Here is a 21,758-nt window from a genome sequence, read left to right as displayed (position 1 = left end):
GAGTTTGAGGATAACTTTTTATTTCTGTGGGAAAATATGCATCATTTAATTGCCTTTATTGGCTTCATGCAGTTGTTTGATTCATCAGCTTTGATGATGGGACCTCGAGCTGAAGGGCTAAGGAACTTTAAAAAATAATAAAATGAAACATTAAATCTAGGACACAGAATGTTCTGTGTGTAAAAATAGACTAAATAAGAATAATGTATTAATGTGAGCCCTTACAATTTTTCCTCTGATCTCTCTCCAACCTCTCAGGGCCCTGTGCCCACTATTTATCTTATGGGGCAGGGACAGTCTCTTTCCACCTTTAGAGAAAAATTCAGTTAAGGCAAAAGGCTGCTTGTTCTTTTTATGCACTGAGTACCACATACATAATTCTCAATGTGAAAACATTGCTTTATATTTTACATGTATATATTTGGAGATTACTACATGCTCTTTTATACTTCATTTCTAAAGAACAGATGTAGTTAATATTTGCAATTTTAAAATTAGTACAAATGAACATAAGTTTTTCTACTTTAAAAATGAAGCTAGTGAAGGCACACTTTGTGTGATTTTGGATTTGTGTCATATACAAACAGTGCAATAGATGAGATTACCCTGACACCTATCTTCTTCTTCCATTTTTGTTATGTTAGTTTTTAATTAAGAAAAAAAAACTAGTTGGAGGCAGTTACTTTCTATGAAATATAATGAAGATTTATTTTGGAAATGACCTTTACTTTATTAACTGAGGCAGTAATCAGCAGAATTAATAGAATAATCAAATTATATACAAACTCATAAATCATCTTGAATAGTACTGTCAAAAGTTCAGCTATTACTGGGTCCTATTGTTTTGCAGCTGTATTAAAAAAAATGCACCTGCTGATTCCTACCTTGATAGGAACTGAAATTGCTTTTTAAATACTATGTATATTGGGAGTTACCAGTTAAAAATTTTCACAATTCTTAATTTACCTATAATATAATTTGATGTCACCAGGGCAAAGTTGAAATTCAGGACAGTGCTGGTATGCTATTTCTGTAAAATCTGACTCATTGTTGAAAGCAGTATTCAATTAATTGGAGTTATATTGGTTTAAGTGTCTGTTGTTCGAGGTTAATAGTATCAAAGAGTTAGGTTATACTCCAGATATACACAATTATCTAAATAATTATATCGTATGGATATTATATTGTGAATTTTTCTGAAGCTTGTTATAAACGAGTAATTGAAGTGGCAGTTTCAAAACTGAAACAAACAGGAAAAAACATTTTCTCTCATTAGGCTCAGAGTACTTTAAATTTTTCAGAGAGTATTTACATGGATCTCTATGTCCTTAACTTTCATTAAAATGGGACAAGTAGGAAATTCCTTTGTGTTGAGCCATGTATTTTTTTTTTCTTTTTGCACTTGCATACATGGGAATGGTAGCTCTTGACCAATCCTGTTATACAGTTGAATGTACTTAAAAATGAACACTAGCCACAATTTTGTGCAGTCAAGCATAACACTCTGTCACAGTTTATTAAAATAAATGAATTTGGTTTTGACAAAAGTCCAAGACTTTATGTAACTAAAAAATAAGTTGTTTAAAAATTAATGTGTAGTATAATTATTATATATGCTTAAAATGAGATTTTGTTAGTCTTTAACTCATATTTTGACAAAAGAAAGTCATGTCCACAAGGGAAATATTTTTATACTCCTGGTCATTAGTCAGACCTGTACCAGATAATTGGTCATTGCTTTTCTATCAAATTTGTATTTTCTTTGTTAATTTCTGAACTCCATGAAACTTCTGAAAATTATGAAGATTATTTTCATATTAAGTAGTAAATAACTGATGTCAGTTAAAAAAGAATGTTTAAGCTGGAGAGAGAACTCAGCAGTTAAAATGCTTGCTTTCAAATCTTGACAGCCTGGGTTTGATTCCTCAGTACCCAGTTAAAGCCAGATGCACAAAGAATCACATGCATCTGGAATTTGTGTGCAGTGACAGGAGGTGCTGGCCTGCCTATATTCATTCTCTCTCTCTCTCTCTCTCTCTCTCTCTCTCTTTGTCTCCTTGCAGATAAAATATATTTTTAAAAAGAATGTTTTGGGGGTCCAGAAAATGGTGCAGTGGCTAAAGGCTCTGGTACACCCATACAAACAAGCACTACACACATGTGCAAATAAACAGACAATAATTCAAACTATTTTAAAAATATGAGGACATTTGAACAGTAATTCAGAATGAGGTTTAAACTTTGATTAAGCACTTAGATGTTGTAAGTCGATGTTTTTTTTTTTCTTTTAATTTAGAGAAAGAGCTGCAAATAGTGTAAAATTACAGGGTTTTCTAAGATACCTTTATTGTTAGATCGGTAATGGAAAAACTATTGATTTTCAGGAAAATAAAATGTGGCCACTTCAGAGCATGAAATATCTTTTTTTTCTGTTTTGTAAAGCTAGTGAAGTGAATGGACACTCAAAATTTTACCAACTCTGATAATGTTTGCAATTTTTGGCTTTGGCTGAAGCCCAAGTACATTAACCTCTTGAATGTTCTACAAGAGAACCTGTTTTAAAGGCTTCTTTTAGTTCATAAAATCTAAGCCTTTCTCCAATGCATGCTCATTTCCTTTTTCTCTAAACACCCGTATTATGCTTAGACTATCCTAATTTTATCTTGAATATTTCAACAATTATTACACTTTAGTCATTTTTCTTGAATGCTAAGTCTATGACTTGTGCCTTCACACCTATTGTGAACCTACACATGAGTGTAGTAGTTTCATTTGATTTCAGTCTTAAGTGTAGTGGTCCCTGGTCATTACTGTTTGCATTTGAACTAAGAAGTCTGGTGGCTTTTCTTAGGATTTGCCTAACACAAGTAATTATCCTTTGTTTTATATGGCTGTGTAATGTGGCATGTACAAAGGAAAAAGACAGTAGAAGCAGTGTATTTGAGATCATAGAAACCCAGACCACTCGTACATTTGAGCCATCTCTGTTTATCATGCAATGTTTATCATGCCTTACATCCCTGTTTTGGGAGGAAGCCAGTAAAGGAACTGAGTTGATCTGGGGATCGAGAAGGTGTTCAGGTTGTGTAGTTTCAAGCAACAACCCTGGGGTGGCAGAATAATCAGGCAAACTATTAATTGAGTATGAGTCAATTTTGTAATAAATAGCTAAAGGCTGAATTTCTTGAATATAGGGCTCACAGGAGGAAAGAACATGGTTTTGTAAGATTAATTATACTTCTAGCATTCTAAGAGACTTCTTTGACAGGGGTAAATAAGGTGTGAACAAGGAGGAGCCAGGGAAATTTGGATTTTCAAAAAGCCTTTGATAGGATTTTATGCCAAAGGCTGCTTTAAAAAATAAATGTTCTTTCCCCGTAAGGTTGCGGATAATGTTTAGTCATGCATAGAGATCTAGTTTAAACACAGGAGGGAAGGAAGGGGATGGTTTAAATGTGCTCTTACTTGCATGGGGTCGTTTTTATAGTAGGCTTCCCCAAGAACCGATGTTCAGTTGTTTTAGTTTCCTTTTTCTTAAACATTTTCCTAAAACATTTGGAAAGTCAGCCTAGTAACTTCCTACTGTATGACCTATCTGCTTTCCATTTTACATTGCCACTGAGAGCTTTCTATACAAAGTAAATTTTAAACTTAATAATAGCTAAGAAAGTTCACAAGGGCCATGTGCAAAAGGAAGAAAGTGACATTAATGTCTATGTCTCTGAGACATTGATCTCTGTGCATATTTTTCAACTAGCAATACAAATCTAGGGATCATTAACAGGCCTTCTTAAATATGTTAGATTTGGTTATTCATTTTGCTGAATGTTTACATACATGTATGTTCATTCCTATTCATGTGTGCAATGGAGATCAGAGAACTACTTGAAAGAACATTCTCTGCCTTGTTTGAGGCAAAGTCTTTCCTTGTTTGTCTCTTCACTGCTGCATACACTGGGATGACTATCCACTGAGCTCAGGAAATTCTCCAATCTACAACACTCACCTCACAAGTGGCAGGCATGCTGAGTATATAGATGCTGGCTACTATGTATGTGTGAGTTGTGAGGATCCAAACTCAGGTTGTAGGGCTTGCAAGGCAAGTGCTTTGTCCACTGAGGCTTTCCCAAGCCTGGTTTTTCATTTTTATAAAAAAAATATTTAAAAACAATTTGAGTTAGCATATAAAAATGTATTTAAATATGTCATTTTCATAAAAATATATCAAACTGTTCTTATTTCTCTCTTTTGCACCAGGGTCCACTATATCTTGGCCCCCTTACCACAAATAACCCCCCCTAATGCTTTCAAGTTCCATTTATTCCATTACTTTCCCTACTTAAGATCTCTTCCTCCATTTTCACAGTCACTTTTCTACTTTCATGTCCTACATTCAATCTACAGTTGGGGTTAAGTTCTGCATATGAGAAAAAAATGCATCATATTTATCTTTCTGAGTGTGGCTTACTTCACTTAACATAATGATGTTAAGTACCATCCATTTTCCTATCAACAAGAAAATAAACAACAAATATGACAAGGATGTGAGGAAAACACAACCCTAATTCACTGTTGATGGCAGTACAAGCTGGTGCAACCACTCTGGAAGGTATTATGGATATCTCTTAAAAAACTGAAAATCAAGCTACCATGTGATCTAGCTATAACACTCCTATGTAAATACCTGAAAGACTAAATCAGCCCACCACATATATTGGCACATTCATAATTGAATTGCTATACTATTCACAATAGACAAGAAATTTAATCAGCCTAGATGTCTACCACTAGATAAATGTATAAAAGAAATGTGGTAAATATACACAGGGAATTTTATTCAGCCATACATCTGGTTTTTCTTATCTCTGCATTCAGAAACACTTGCTCTATACTAAATATAACCTTGGAAATAAAAGATGACCATATTGTTTATAAAATGGATGTCATTTCGACTGTATATTACTTGTGTAACTTGAATTTTCAGCACTAAGCAGCAGAATGGAATAAGGTTTTATACAATGATTATTCAAATGAAAAATGAGCATATCATGTATACTGTCATACCTTAAAAGGAAAGAGACTGATTAAAGGAAATCATAGAGTCTAAAAAATTTTCTGTAGACTTGTTTATTGTATCCAGAAAGTTGGTTTTTAGAGCTTCCTTTTGAATTTGGAAGAAGTAAATGAACTAACTAATGTTATTTATATTTCTAAGGAGAGAGAGAGAGAGAGAGAATTGGTGTTCCAGGTCCTCTTGCTACAAAGGAACTCCAGACACATGTGCCACTTTGTGCATCTAGCTTTACGTGTATATATGAGAAATTATTTAAGGAGATATTTTACCTTAATAAAAGTGGATCTGTAGTTCTAGTGTTCCAACCGAAAATCTGAATTTTACTGAGTTCTGGTGAAATTCTGTTTAAAGACTAGACAGGATTCACCAGTGTTTCCATCCCAAGTCCCCTTGATACTGTGCTAAACTGTATTTCAGACTTTAATGAGTTGGTATGGTAGCTGCGGCCCTTATGCAAACCAAGGACCACTATTCACTGTACATGTGAACTGTACATCTTCAGCCTGCTTTGTGATCCAGGCATACAAATTGATCCCCAATATTTGGAAAGACCTTATTTTAAGGCTTGAATGATGACTTGTATTCTATAATTTATGCTAATTTATTCCAGACCCATAGTGCAGTTATTAATACAGATCTGTTTCTGTCATGCAATACATAGTTTTATTCTGACTTTCCTATAGAAGGTTAAATTTAAGGACAGCTGGAACAGCTGAAAAAAGTGAATATATCATCTATAGAATGTCACCAAGAACAGAAGAGGCTAGATATATGGCTGAGATCTATAAAATAGAGGAAGTTGCTGGGAGAGAGTTTTCTGAAGACTATGTATTGCTTTTTGAGAGCTTTTTCTAAGTTAAGCATGATGATTATACCTTCTAAGAGTGACAGCAGTGCCAAAAGGAAAACCCATCCGCCCACAACCTCATTTCTTTGAGAGTGAAATTTGCTACAGGATTCAGATACTTGTACCAAGTTATTTTATGAGTTATCATCAGTACCTTTCTTTTAAGTCCAGAACGTCTTGAAGACATAGAAATGTACTTCCCATCTAGAAATTAGTACCACAGTATGGAGAAATATTCAAAATAGAAGACTAGGAGACAGTGGCTATTGAGATTGCTAGCAGTTAGTCATCTTTAGTAATCAGCCCTGGTGCTATAGAAAAGTGTTCCCAGGATACCCTTTCAAAGTATCACCTACACAGGAAGATTCTCAGGCTTGAGTACTTGCTTTTGATTATTACAGATTTCAAAAGTGGTACTACTTTTATGACTGCAAATTACATTAAATATGCTCTGAGTCAGAATCTCCCTTCTACATTCAGTCTTTCATTTTTTGACACTGTTTTGTATGTGTTCAATGTGTTCTTGACCTCTTCACTTGGTCTGCAGTGCCTCTGCTTTGATTCAGGTCATGATCATCTCTCCATTTGTCATTGTCCCTTCCATGGTTGCCCACAGAGCAACAAGGGCCATAATTTGAAACATGCAAATCTTTTATGTACCTCATTACCTTTTCCTGGGTAGACAAAAATAAATGCTTGTTTGCCCAAGATAGGGCATCAACAACAGACCAAAGAAACAGTTTCAAGTTTGCACTATATTGAGCCCATCGACATATTGACATGGATAATGGAAGAGGGAAAATGAAAGAAACCTGAAAATTGAAGGACTAGTCAGAAAGAGGAGTGGTTCAGTGGACTGGTGGAAGACGAGGGGATACAAAAGAAGTTAGTGGGATGAGATGATGGCCAAATTAGGGTATGTTCATGTATGAAAGACCTCTATAGGACCCAGATATTTTCATTTCATGGTTAGAATGTTCACGTTGATTTCATTTCATTATCCAAGGACTGCTATCTACAGTTTGCACATCACGACTGTGATTGTACACTTGATCTCTGGTGACCTGGACATTTTGATGCTGGTGGTCATTGTTTGACAATGATCTGTTCAGATTCTGTTACCATGACAGTATCAGGAGTGTCATGCCATTCCAGCTTTACCATATCACTGTGAATGGAAAACTCAATGAAAGAGTTTTTAATGGTCCTGCTGAACTGCTGAATAGAATCAAGCCTCATACAACATGAGAATGTACAGCAGGAGGTGAGGCCTAGCTTGGGATTGTCATTAGCTCTCTGGGTTTTCATAAAACATTCCGTCCTGGGCCAATTAGAAATCTGATACTGAGGTGGATGAAACATGTTTTAATCTTAGAATTTGGGGGAATGATTACATTGTGACATACCCTACCCAAGTTTGCATACCTAGGGAGCATTGTCACCACCACCACAACAAAATCTAACATTCATTTCTGATACCGTCCTTGTACTCCCTGCTTGAAGAAACATAAAATATACCAGGAAAGAAAGTAAATTAAAGATCTTGGGCTAGAAAGATGGCTCAGCAGTTAAGGCACTTGCTTTCAAAGCCTTATAGCCCAGGTTTGATTTCCCCAGTACCCAGGTAAAACAAGATGCAGAAAGTGGTGCATGTATCTGGAGTTTGTTTGTAGTGTCAAGAGGCCCTTAGTATACCCATATTCACTCTTGTCTTTTCCCCTTATTCCCTGCTTGCAAATAAATAAAAATATTAAAAATTAAAGACCTTAGTAAAAGTTAACATGCTGTTAAGTAACAAAGATATGTAATCAATAAGCATTATGTATTAATGCAAATACACATTTTAACATTATTACCTATAAACATGTGATATGTAATCTTTATTAAGACTGCATTTGTGCTATATGCATAAGAACTGCTAATACTTTTTGCCACCCCATTCACATGTGTATATTTAAGTATATAAAATAAACACCTGTACATGTAGTTCTTTCTACAAACATTTCTTTTCAGAACAGCAGGCACTAGGTAAACATGATAGAAAGCTCAATATGTTGTTTTAAGTACAGTACTGTGATAAATGTTAATGAATGTTGTTACAAGAAACACAGTTGAGCTTTGTATACATGCAATCACTGAAGCCTTATTGAAGCTTACGATATTTAGACATGACATTGTTGAGTGAAACTGTGGTCTTGCCAGTTTGCCTCATAAACTGGGGTATCACCAAAGGGGTGATGACTGGAATAAGATGAAACTTAATTGGATAATCAAGACTATATCTCAGTATTATATTTTTTTGAAAATCTATGCAATCTAAAGTAAGTATTTTTCATTCTTGTTGCTTTCCTATGGTATGTAGCCAATGTTAGTAGATATTGGTGTTGAAATTAACCTAATTTTGATGTATCATAAAATACTGATATTAGTTTATGTTCAAATGTATTTTTCAGAGGTCTTATTTTACACCCAAATAATAAAAACAATTTTAATGAGGTTCCTAGATAGTATATACTAAGATAATAGTATGCTTCAGAAACAGTGTACTATAAAATGAGAGGTTTCTATGAAGTAACATTTAAGTACATTGATCAGATTTTTGAGAAGAGGATCATTGTATGTACCATTAAAATTTTAAAATCATACCATTTTGAATTAAGTCTTAATTTCTCTCTTTTTTTAATCTTATAAACACTTAAGTTATTCTTTAATGGGAAATTGATGCAAGCTTAAATTTGCTGTAATGCCATGTGTGTGTGTGTGTGTGTGTGTGTGTGTGTGTGTGTGTGTGTGTGTCTGTGTGTGTGTACATGTACTAATCAGATGGAAAAGAAAAACTCAGTAGATCAGTTGGTGAAAGCTCATCTCTTAACTGAAGGAGCAGCTTGGAAACAGTGGAAACAAATGAGAATATTGATTGTTAGGTTTTTATTTTTAATTTGCTTTTTCATTCTGATCTCTGAATTTAATTCAGACTGTTCATATGGGTTAAACCATGATACTGCATATGCTTGTAGGCTCTTTCATTAGGAACAGGAAATTAACAGTGATGATTCTGCTGGTTGTCTTACTCACAACTTCCTGTATACTAGCATTCCCTTGTCAGCAAAAGAAGCCTGAGTACTGCTTAGCACAACAGTCCATCCAAAAGTTTTTGGTTTTTCTAGGTAGGGTCTCACTTTAGCTAAGGCTGACCTGGAAATCACTATGTAGTCTCAAGGTGGCCTCAAACTCACGGTGATCCTCCTACTCCTGCCTCCGGAGTGCTATGATTAAAGGCATGCACCACCACGCCCAGCTCAAAAGTTTATATTTTTTACCCTCTTTAGAATCTACTAGAGTGTAAGATATACACCTGTTAGAACAGCATAACTGGTAAATATTGTTGCATAATTGGATATGTGATTAGAAAACAAGGCTAATAGGAAAGGAGAATATTTCTTACCTAATATAAGAAGTAAAATTCAGTCTACACTTAACAGGTGTGTCCAACCCATAATCTGCTGTTCATATGAGTCCCAAGATTACTATGAATATAGCCCAACACAAAATCATAAACTTAACATTACAAGAATTGTTTTGCATGTTTTGATAACTTAATCAAAGAGTTCTCCAACAGGTACTGTGTAGATGATGTCATGTTGCAAGGTCAAAAGATTTCACATGCCTGGCAGGTGTTCAGCAACATGAGCTTTTGTTTCCTTTGTTTCTGTTATGACCTTTATTGCACAATCCTAAATGTCTCAATGGAAAGTTCCCTTATAAAAGTGGAACTGTGTATCAGAACAAACTTTTACCTAACTTCTAGCATACCATAGTTATTCATGTTATAGCTGCTAAAATAATTGAATTTGGAAGTAAATGACATTAAGAAAATGACACTTATCTCAGTCATTTATACTTTTCATTATAATCTCGGTAGATTATGAAATATTTTCAAAATACCGCTGAAATTACAGAGTCTAATATAAGTCCTATGTTCTCACTCAGTTTTGTCGAACCTTAAACTTTGGCTGTATTTACTATAGTTCTTAAAAAAAAAAAAAAGCTTCAGCAACTGTAATCTTCAGTGTAACTTACATTGCCTCTTTTGTAATGGAACTGCTATCCCAAAATTGTTCTTTATATTTCACTCCTTTTATACTATTACTTATAATGTGTATCTTTTTTGATACATAGAATTATTTTGAGTATAAAGTCAATTTTTGTAAATAATGCCACTGTAGACATATTCTTCCCTAACTTGCTATTATCACTAAGCTTTTACAGTTTTCAAATATACCCACATTGATAGAATACACTAAATCTCATTTATTGAGATGCTAATGGTATTACATTGTATGATATAACAAATATACAGATGTGTAGTCCCCACAAGCTACTCATACTTCTATCACCAACTGCAAATGGGTTAGGTAGCTCAGAGAACTTGATAGAACTCAATGAAAATTGTTATAATAGCAGTTATGTTTATGCCAGGAAATGAGTGTAGACTGCAATCATTTAAGAAAAGAAGTATATAGAGAAGATCATTGAGGGGGATCCCAAATGGGGAGTTTCCAGAAGGCCTTCTCACTGAGGAATCAGAACATTATTTCTCTCCAAATGTAGATGTGTATGCAGTAAGAATGAGTAACCAAGAAATTTCTCCTGATTCTCAGTGCTCTAACACCATCACATAGACATGACTGATTGCCCTTGGGTCTACCCTCAGTGTCCCCAAGGGCATTGTTTGATACATGCTGCATGACCCAACACTCTCATCACAAATGATATTCTTGGTTTTTTGTTATTTTTTTTTTTTTGACATGGCCAGATTCCATCCTAAGGCTATGTGGTAAGCATACCTCTGACCCTAAATCATTTTCTCAAAATGTCTGTTGACCTAGTGCCTCTGGGCAATCCTAAACACTCCTTTCAGGTATGGCATTTAGAGTACTTACAGATTGCCTCTAAAAATCTGAGAATAAAGGGAACCCTCCATGGGGTACGGTGAAATTATTTAGTGAGCAAATGAATGTGCATTTTCTTTTGTACTCTCTTCTTTTTTTTTCTTCTCTTAAATATTTTTATTGACAACTTCTATACTTTTTTAAAAATTTTTTTCTATACTTACAGACAACAATCCATGGTATTTCACTCCCCTCCCCCACTTTCTCCTTCATAACTCTGTTATCCATTATATCCCCTCCCTCTCTCCATTAGTCTTTCTTTTAATTTGATGTCATCATCTCTTTCTTCTATTATGAGGGTCTTTTGTGGGTATTGCTAGGCACTGCAAGGACTTGGATACTGTTGCAGTCCAGTTCACATTGCTGGTAGAAATCACCCAACCAAAAGCAGCTTCTGGGAAAAAGAATTTATTTTGGCTTACAGGCTCGAGGGGAAGCTCCATGATGGCAAGGGAAAATAATGGCATGAGCAGAGGGTGGACATTACCCCCTGGCCAACATAAGGTGGACCACAGCAACAGGAGGGTATGCCCAACACTGGCATGGGGAAACTGGCTATAAAGCCCATAAGCCTGCCCCCAACAATACACTCCCTCCAGGAGGCATTAATTCCCAAGTCTCCATCAGCTGGGAACCTAGCATTCAGAACACCTAAGTTTATGGGGGACACCTGAATCAAACCACCACAGATACCAAGGCCAAATTTTGTCTGGACTGTTGTATGTAGGAAGTGGTACCCTTCCTTTGGCACTTACATTCTTTCCACCACGTCTTCTGCAATGGACCCTGAGCTTTGGAGGGTGTGAGATTTTTCATTTCTGGACATACCTCTGTCCCTTCTCAGCACTATGTTGCCTTTTGGGCCATCCCAGTGGTCATCGTCATCTGAAAACAGAAGCTTCTCTAACCAGAACCGAGAATAACATTGATATATGAGTATGGACCTTCAGAGTAGTGATTTCAGGGCAATTTGGTGAGTGTAATATATGCATTTATCCAGATAAGAGCAGGCTTTATACCCATAAGGCTCATGACCTCTCCTACTGTAGGCTTTTGATTAGGTTTTCAGTACTAGGCATGTATTCCCTCCCATAAAGTGAGCTTTCAGTCCAATGAGAGAGCAGTTGGTTTCCCCCAGAGCAGTCATGCCACTATTGCACTCACCTGTCTCGTCAAACTTGAGGCTTCCAGTGTCCTCTGTTTTCACTGCTGATGACTTCTGTCTCCCATAAGACTATATACAGTGCAGCTTTTTCCAGCTTTCAGTTGGCTGGGCTACAGGAAGAAGGTTTTCTGCTCATCACCACCTTGATTTCTCAGTGACTTTGCCACTCAGGCATGTGACATCTTCAGCAATAGGGTTGTACCATCTCTTTCTCATGGGGAACCAAGGGTCTTGACAATAGCCTGTAATATTTTGGAGGCAACATAGACCTCCCTGGCCAATGACTCACTGGGAGGTATCCCATCCCAGGCCCTGAAAATTTTCTAGTAACAATCTATGGCTTTTTGACGTGCCATTATTTTAAAAAGTAGATTTTCATATGTGTTATTCAGAATATCTTGTATTTTGATTAACCCCCCTTCTTCCTTTTATATAATCTCTTCCCCTGACCTTGCTTAGTCCTTTCCCATCCCTATAATCTCATCTTGTACTTAAATACAATACCATCCTCTTAAGACCTTTCCTCTCCTCCCTCCCTTATAGCTTTTTTCTAGGTTATGGGCCTCTGCTACTGATTATTGGTTCCAGATCACACACAAGTCTATATATTTTAGTTAGGAACCACATATAAGAGACCACATATGACATTTGGCTTTCTGGGCCTGGGTTACCTCAGTTAGTGTAATCCTTTTCAGATCCTTCCATTTCCTTCCAAATTTCATAACTGCATTGTGTAGATGTACCACATCTTTATTATCCATTCATCTGTGGATGGACATCTAGGCTGGTACCATTTCCTAGCTATTGTGAATAGAGCACAATAAACATGGCTGTGTGTGGTAGTGAGAAGAGTCATTAGGATATATGACTAGTAGTGCTATAGCTGGATCATATGGAAAACCTATTTGTAGCTGTCTCAAGTACCTCCACACTGATTTCCACAATGGCTGTACCAGATTATATTCCCACCAACAGTGCAGAAGGGTTCCCCTTTACCACAGCCTCGCCAACATTTATTGTCATTTGTATTCTTGATAGTAGCCATTCTGACAAGAGGGAGGTGGAATCTCAAGGTAGTTTTAATTTGTATTTCCTTGATGGTTAAGGATGTAGAGCACTAAAGAGAGAGTTATCACCAGAACAAATACAGATGGCATATAAACATCTAAAAAAGTAGATTCTCTTCTTAATGAATATTTAGGTTATATGTGATATACACAGAACTATGGATTTTATTAATGAAAACATATATAATATTGTGTGACATGCTCTATAACTTCTTTACAAATAATTCATTTAGAACCTTGTGTGAATAAATGCTGATGTTGCAGAAGAGAAAACCGGGATATCTTGCTTCCATGGTCTCGCAGCAGCATGTGACATAGTTGATATGAATGTTACTTTCATATGTGAAATTCTGCCTCTTAACCACTGTTACTAAAAAGAGTATAACAAGAAAAGCAATAGACAATATGTACATCTTCTTACATACATTTTGGAAGGTTTTTCCAAGATGTTTAGCAAACAATGGGATTGTATCTGGTCTGGGGAAGTTGCCCAATAGTTAAAGATGCTTGCATGCAAAACCTGCCAACCCAGATCAATTTCCTAGCTACCTAAGTAACACCAAATAAAGCTGGATGGGCATTTGTTGGCAGTGGAAGGAGCCCTTCCTCCTTTCCCCCACCCCCTGACAACCACATGTGCAAATAAATAAAAAAATAATAAAAGGATTATTTTTTGGAAATGCAAGCATCTTGAATATTATTGCATAATGTCAAATTGTTATGCAAACTGATAGATAATATTCATTCATTTATCTGTACATTTCTTTCCAAGTTTGTGGCTGACCGTCACCTTTTGTTATACAGATGTTTAAAATATTGAAGGAATTTGTTATTTTAGTATTTATTTATTTAATTAAGAGATGGGGGAAGGAGAGGATTGAATGTGCCACAGCACCTGCATCTGGAGATGAACTCCAAATACACATGCCACTTTGTGTATCTGGCTTTAGGTAGGTATTGAGGCTTTGAACCCAGGCCATTGGGCTTTGCAAGCAAGTGCCTTTGACCACTGGGCTACCTCTCCCACAAATCTTTGCTTTTAAAAAATCCTTTTATGAGTTTTAAATGTTTCTGAAATGTCATTTTTTTTTTGTTACTTTGTATCTTCCTGTCTTGTAGTTCTGTCTTTTGTACTTACAGTTGATACTTTCCTCGAATTGATTTTCAATACAATGTTAATCAGGGATGATTTCCCTGATAAGGGTGACATTTTTATTTTGTTTTGTTTTTCCCACAAACCATTTTTTTCATGGCTTGTTCATTCCCCACTAATTTGTAATGCTACTTCTGCCATGATCATTTCCATGTATGCATGTCTTTTTCTAAATCTGCTGTTGCTGCCCCAACTACCTCAGTAAGATCAAACAAAGTATATTTATTATCTTCCATTCCTGGAGGTCAGCAGCCAGAAAGGGGCCAGCAGGGCTACATTCCTTCTTAGAGCTCTGTGGAATAATGTGTTCCTTGACTTTTCCGGCTTAAAACAACTCCTGAATTCCTTGGCAGGCATCCTTCCACCTTCCTGAAACAACATCACTGTGACCTCTGCTCCCATGGGCACATCTTCTTCTCTCACTTCAACTTTCTGCCCCATGTTTTCAAAACCTTTGCAGTTGTGATCACTTGCCAGGATAATATCCATATGGCATGATCCTTAATTTAATCACACCTATACAGTCCTTCTTGACATGTCATGTAACATATCTGTGGGTTCCTAGGATTAGGATGTGTACCATTTGAGCTGTGGTGTGTATTCAGCCTACTAGTTTTCTGGACATTCCATTGTCTTTATGTTTTAGACTCATTTGTTTTAAGCATATTCATAACTTTTATCTGACAGTTTTGTCTGGATAAAGTTTGAGGAGTTTTACCCTGGTGATTATTATGTCTGCTGATTCTTACTCAGAGTCTGATGGGTGTGTTTATATCTGTGTTGTAATTTTAAATAAAATTATCATCATGAGACTTCCTGGTTGGAGCTTTATACACAAAGCTTTAGCAATTGCTTCTACCAAGTCACTGGGTCATCACTGACTGAGAGCTATGTTTCTTGATATTTCATTGGTTAAGTGTGTTTGGGATTATGTCCTAGAGTCAGTTCAAATTCTCTGTCTGTATGTGGGCAAGCTGATGGTAAATATAGAGGGATAATCTTCTATCCATGGCTTAAGATAAGACAATCCTAACACATACCTTTCTGAAGGATAAGTCTTTAAGGATTCATATGTTATTACAAATAATTTCCTTTACTACCCCCTGTCCTGTGTAGATCTTAAGGCCTCTTTCCTCTCTATAGGCATCAATACTCAAGTACTCAGCTGATGACATAGGCCAACTCTTGGACTTCAGCTGCCCTAAGTCATTAGTTATTGCTCAACTTTCCTGTACCCATTTTAGCTGAGTCTTTGCTTATATGATAAAGAAAACATTTAAAGGTCTATCTAAGTCTTCCCTGCTTCATCCTTTGTCAACACTTATCTGCAGTAATTTCTTTTAGGTGAGTTATACATCACAGCCTGAAGATATTTGTGGGTTTGTGTGTCTTAGAAATGCAGGATCTAGGCTGGAGAAATAGCTTAGTGATTAAAGCACTTACCTGCAAAGCCACAGGACCCAGGTTCAATTCCCCCAGGACCCAAATAAGCCAGATGCACAAGGTGGCACATGCATCTGGAGTTTGTTTGCATTGGCTGGATGCCCTGGCATTGCTCCTATTTCTGACTCCCTCCTGCCCTCTTTCATAAATAAATGGATAAGTAAATAAATATTAAAGTATTAAAAAGAAATGCAGGAGCTTGTTTTAAGAGGACGTTTGGTCCTTACTTAGGGACATTTCTTACTTAGCCAAATTTCTAGATATCAGCATTGTTAAATTAACAATAATAGTGCAGCATCATTATCATTAGATATCATTAGTCATACCTCTGAGAAAACTCTAATGCCAAGAGAGAAAATAATAAATTACTTATCTCTTTTTTTGTAATGCCAGTTATTAAGTATAAACTACATAAATACCAGTTCCTTGATATTCAATGTGGTCATCCTAATGCTCATTTTTCCATTTTCTTTCTAGGATGTGTGCTGTGTTTGGTGGAATCTATTGTCTTCGCCATTCTATACAGTGTCTTGTGGTGGACAAAGAATCCAGAAAGTAAGAATGATATAAGTAACCTTCCTATATTTATACCTGAAACACAGGTGAAAAATGCTGAAGTCGATTAAAAAAAATGATTCTTGAAAGATCCTCCTTGGTATTAATAACATATCATCCTTGATTAAAAGTAATTTGTGTTTAGGTCCTCCGGAACAAGGAAAGTGAGTGCAGAATATAGCAACTAAATGAATTTCCCTGCAATATGACTATAGCTCCTGATCACTCAAGCTTGGAAGACAAATCATTTCAGCTGCCGGGGGTGGGTGATGAGTGATGTTAGTTTTCCTTGTGGCCTTACCTCCTCTAATTGATTTTCATCAGATGACAACAAAGCCCTCCGTTATTGCGTTTTTAAAAATGGAGCTCACCTAAAGACTCACCAGATTAATCTCTGCTGATAATGCATGTCACTCCAAGAGAAAAGACTTTAATGAGTTTTTAGGTAGATTGTTGTCATAAACTATGCTAGCCTCTTATCTGAGAATAAATTCTTTTACAACAGTATCACCCCTAAAGCTGTTTGAGAATTGAATTATGAATTTACCTGCTTTCTTTCAAAATCTAAAATTTACCTACTTACCTGTGTTTTATTATATTATAATTTTCCTAGACTTTACTATAATTTGCTAAGATAAACACTTGTCTGCATTACATTAAGCAAAACACTATCCTATGATTTCTAAGCTTTACCTCTAAATTGAAATGAATTAACTGGATAATGTTTTAGAAGCTATTGAAATTGTTGTATGTTTGTTCTTTTTTGTTAGATGTACTCAAGTACCTATTATAGTTCATGGATGACTATTTCTAGAGGTATATTATTAAGAAGTAGTATTGTTAAGATCATAAAATGCCTTAATATTTTAAAGTAGAAATTCAAGCAGCATTAATTTTAAGCTGCCTGTTTCATTGTACAGTAATTTCATATAGTCTAAATAGCATAAAATGGCTATTAACTTCTCATAAACAAGTTAAAGTGTGATAAGTAGTAGGTATATTGAGGTAGGGCAAAGACAAAACTCAAAACTACAAAAATGTAATACATAGTAAATTTAGGATATAATAAAATTGACACATGGTTTAAGAAGCTTATAAAATGCCTTTAGCAACTCGACAGAAACTCGTTATATAAATGGAGGAAATGTGAAAAGTTGTAGTATAAACCATCACTAAAAGCTTGGGATCTTTTTACCTTGGCTCCTGAAAAACTTGATGGAAGTTCATAAAGGAGTAGTTGTCTTTGTGACTTCCAGCGTTGTTTTTCCTCTTGCATTCATTTAGAAATGAGTGCATTACTGTGAAAGGAATCCAGATAATGAATTGCTTGTTTGGTGCTTGTTTCCTTATTTTCTTAGACCATTTTATACTTTTTGGCCCCCATTCAATCTTATATGTTACCTTCAGTGACACAAAGAATTTGTGTGATTCATGTTTGTTGTTGGTACTTTTCCTTCTTTTTTAAATAGGAATATTGGTGCAGAAGTAATATTTTTTCTTAGAGTAAAGTCTATAGTTACCTTACCCTTCACTTAGTTAATGTATTCTGAACAGCGGTCCTCTTCTTTATGATTTCTGCAGATGCCAGTTGTAACAGGTAGCTGAGGGCTAAAGGTCTAAAGAAAACTGGAACACTCTGGGCTGGTAGTTTTCAAACATAATGTGCCGAGTAATAACCAGGGAACTTTGTAACAAAAACAACAACAACAACAAAAGGCAGGTTTCGTTGTTTCAACCAAGTTAAAAAAAAAAAAAGAGTAATTCTCTAGATAGAGCCAATAGTTTAGGTTTTATTTGCTTGGTTTGGTTAGGTTTTTTGAGGCAGGGCTTTACTGTGTTTCCCAGGGTTACAGTTATGTGCCACCACTTCTGGATAGGAATACAGTTTTAAGTAAGATTTCAATCATATATATCCTTAGATGGGACAGAGCAATAATGATCTGTAAGATAAAGTTGAGTATTGAAGTAGGAGTACCTTGCTCTGTGAGATTCCAGGGGTCTTAGGTCTTAATTTATTTTAATGCCCTGTCTAGATGAATTTGCCAAATTTACTGGCAATGCAATATGAATTTTAGGTACTATGCAATCTGCATCTAAGTTGAGACCTTTTCTATTGTCATACAAAGGCCTGAAATATTGTCTTTATTAATACTTCCCAAGATATACAAAGGTCTATTAGGTGTGCAATGAGAGGGGTCTTGGAATTATATTAGTGTTTTGAGTGGTAGTGTGAAATTCCTTTTGTCTGAGCCACTTCTTTATCTGTAAGAGGAAATAGATGGACTCAGCAATGATCCTTGAGCCTACTTCCAGATCTGACACTATTCTTTGGTTGAGTTAAAGTTATTAGAAAATACTTCGCTTTTCCTTTACATTTAGAAATAAATAATCTTAAATGTTTATATACCAACATGTTGAGCCAGAGATCACAAACTAGAAAATCTTATATCAAAGAAAAATTTAAACGAATCAATTGTATATATGCCTACCATTGTAGATATCAATGAAATCACACAATGTATACATTATTATTGCTCTAATCTAGTAGTCTAAATATTTGAATTGCTTAAAGGAACAAAGGTCTTCATTGAAAAACTAGCAATATTTGGAAATTAGAAATGCATAACTATTAACAATGATCAAATATATATTAAAATTTTATCACTCACAAGTTACATAGTATGGGACTGAATGATCACTCAGTTAATAAAGCATTTTCCTTTTAAGTATGAGAACCAGAGTTAGGATCCCCCATACCCATGTAAATGCCAGATGGGTATGGCAGTTCGCTGGCAATCCCAACGTGTGAGAGGCAAGGATAGATCATCCCCTAGACTAAACTAGCCAATTCATCCTACTCTGGATTCAGGAGAGAGCCTTTACCTCAGTCATTAAGATGGAGAACAATCACAGAAGACTCCCCAGACATACACACATTTGTATATGCCCACCTCCATACACATGTACACACACACACACAGAGTCATTATATCAAGTCCAATAATTTCTGCAAGTATCTAAATTTAGCATTGACTCAGTTGATTTCAGGATAATGTATCCCTTCCAAACACTTCTTTGTCATTTAAGACCTGATATTTGAGAAACATGTAACTACTAGGAGATATTTGTCATGATTTAAATACAAACTGGAAGATAATTTTGTAAGGAAAAAGCCTTGATCTTATAGTTGGGTTAGTAGCATATGTTTCTTTTCTAAGGAATTTAGGTTGATTTGGACAGTTGTCTAGTGTAATTATAATCTTGGTGGGGTTTTTTGTTTGTTTTGTTGTGGTTGTTGTTGTTTTGAGGTAGGGTCTCACTCTAGCTCAGGCTGACCTGGAATTTACTTTTTATATCTCAGGGTGGCCTTGAACTCATGGCAATCCTCCTACCTCTACCCCCAGAGTACTGGGATTAAAGGTGTGCCCCACCATGCCCAGCTGTAATTGTAATCTTAAATAAGCAACCAAGAAGACTTGCATTTATCCCCTTTTAGTTTCTTTCTCTCTCTTTCCCTCTCTCCCTCTCTCTCTCTCTCTCTCTCTCTCTCTCTCTCTCTCTCTCTCTCTCTCTCTCTCTCTCTCTCTCTCTTTCTACCTGGAATACTTGACAGTACTTTTCACATTTAGTGTAGTTACAATCTCATACTTCAGGTCAAAGTTTTAAGTTTATGTCTAAGTCCAGACACTAGTTAAAATTCTATCCAGCCCCAAAGCTAAGTCCGCTGGTATATTATTTGATAACTTCTCTGTAAGAAAAGGCAAGGTGTCACTGTTCTATTTGTACAACTGAGGCAGTTTCCTAGCACCCATCATAGTCAGTAACTTTTAAATTAAATGAGTGACTGAAGATTAAAGACTAGCTATAGCCTTTTTTGTGCTTCATTTTTTACCTTCCATTTTCAGAAACCTGAAAGAAGCATCAGTGATCAGAGCATGGAATTCAACATGGTGTTTACACATCAAAGTATGACACAATCTTTGATCGAAAAGATATTATAATATTCTGCCCTTTGTTTATTGTTTTTGGAAACACTGAAAGTTCATACTGAACAATTTTATGTTCCTTTGCAGCTATGCTAACTATGTAAAACTTCTGTAAATTAAATTTGTCCCTTTAGAAATTTGAGTACAGTTGATATAACTGTGGACTAGTTGTTTGTAACTAGTAGTCTTTATATACTTGCTACAGATATCACAGTTAGATTTCCTGTTACGATTATTTTAGAGATGCCTTTTTTGCTCATTTTAGGGAAACCTATGCCTTCCCTGGACATTTGGAAATTAATAATAAGTAGTGTTTCAGATTAAGTGTAAGATGACTGACTTCTAATACTTTATGCCATTACTGAAATTCTGGTTTTCAGGTGTCCATTTTGTAAAATGGTAGCAATTATTTACATTCTAGATACTTGATCTTTGCCCACCCCCATGACTAGTTGATGTGATGAGAGAGGGAGGGAGGGAGAAGGAAGGAAGGAAAAGAAACAGAGATCCTACCCTTGTACGTAGAGATTACAGAGAAGAGTGCAGCCTTTAAAGTCATAATATTTGGATCCTAACATTGTCCCTTCCAGCTATGTGAACTTGAAAAGTTCTTTAACCACTCTGTGTTCCAGTTTCATTATGTGGAAAGTTAGGTTTACTATGAATATTAGCTGGGCAGATGACCTTTATAAAATGGTTTATTACATATAAAAACAGCTCAATATGTATTAGTAGTTTACTAATATCACTGGAGACTTTGATATCCTATCATGGAATATCTGTTCTGAAGATCATTCTATCCTATGCCAAGGAGTGTGAATTATAATTACCTGTGGATACATTGGATTAGTTGTTTTCCAGTTAGTGATGGAAATGAATTCTTTATCTCTTAAATCAAGGTTGTTTACCTTTTCTCCCCATGTCTTTTTACTGTTCATGCATAGAGAATGCCTCCATCAATCATTTATTCACCCATTCATACAAGTATTAGTTGTTTCCTATGTGCCAGATACTCATGATACAACAGAGAATCAGACAGCCTGTTGCTTTCTTACAGTTTACTGTCTACTGGAGGACATTTAAAAACTAACAAAGTTTTACCAAGTTCACCAAGAAAACAGCATTCTTGCTTGTTTCCCCAATTATTCTTAGTTTCAGCGTTGAAGGAGATAGACACAAAGAACACTCAGCTCCTACCAAACCAGATATCCAGAGACACAGAGGCTCCCAAGACCTCATAAGTGAAGCAGACCTAAATTGAACCCAACCTGGCTCAGGGAATTTTGCAGAAGAGGAGGTGGAAAGAATGTGAGAACCACACATTGGGTCATGATACACAGAGACATTGCCTCCTACTCGTAACTTATGGCTAATGCCACAATGCATGACCCATATTCCAAAACAAGGAGGGTCCTTTTGGAGGGGGGCGGTCAAGGAGGAGGCTAACAATGGTACCAACTTGACTGTATTCATTGAGTACAAATCTAAAAAATAAAAATAAAACAAATTAGCAAAG

At 35.8% G+C, this 21,758-nt stretch overlaps 1 protein-coding gene across 1 annotated transcript in view; it reads left to right on the top strand.

Annotated features, from left to right (window-relative positions):
• Chm (CHM Rab escort protein) overlaps positions 1-21,758 on the top strand; it is a 193,946-nt gene that overhangs the window by 131,668 nt on the left and 40,520 nt on the right. Inside the window, exon 9 of the mRNA XM_004669613.2 lies at positions 16,179-16,256. Coding sequence (XP_004669670.1) covers positions 16,179-16,256 — 78 coding nt within the window. The remainder of the gene's footprint in view (positions 1-16,178; positions 16,257-21,758) is intronic.

Source organism: Jaculus jaculus, chromosome X (genome assembly GCF_020740685.1).
Source record: "Jaculus jaculus isolate mJacJac1 chromosome X, mJacJac1.mat.Y.cur, whole genome shotgun sequence".
Classification (NCBI taxonomy): domain Eukaryota; kingdom Metazoa; phylum Chordata; class Mammalia; order Rodentia; family Dipodidae; genus Jaculus; species Jaculus jaculus.
This window is presented reverse-complemented; position numbering and strand designations above follow the sequence as displayed.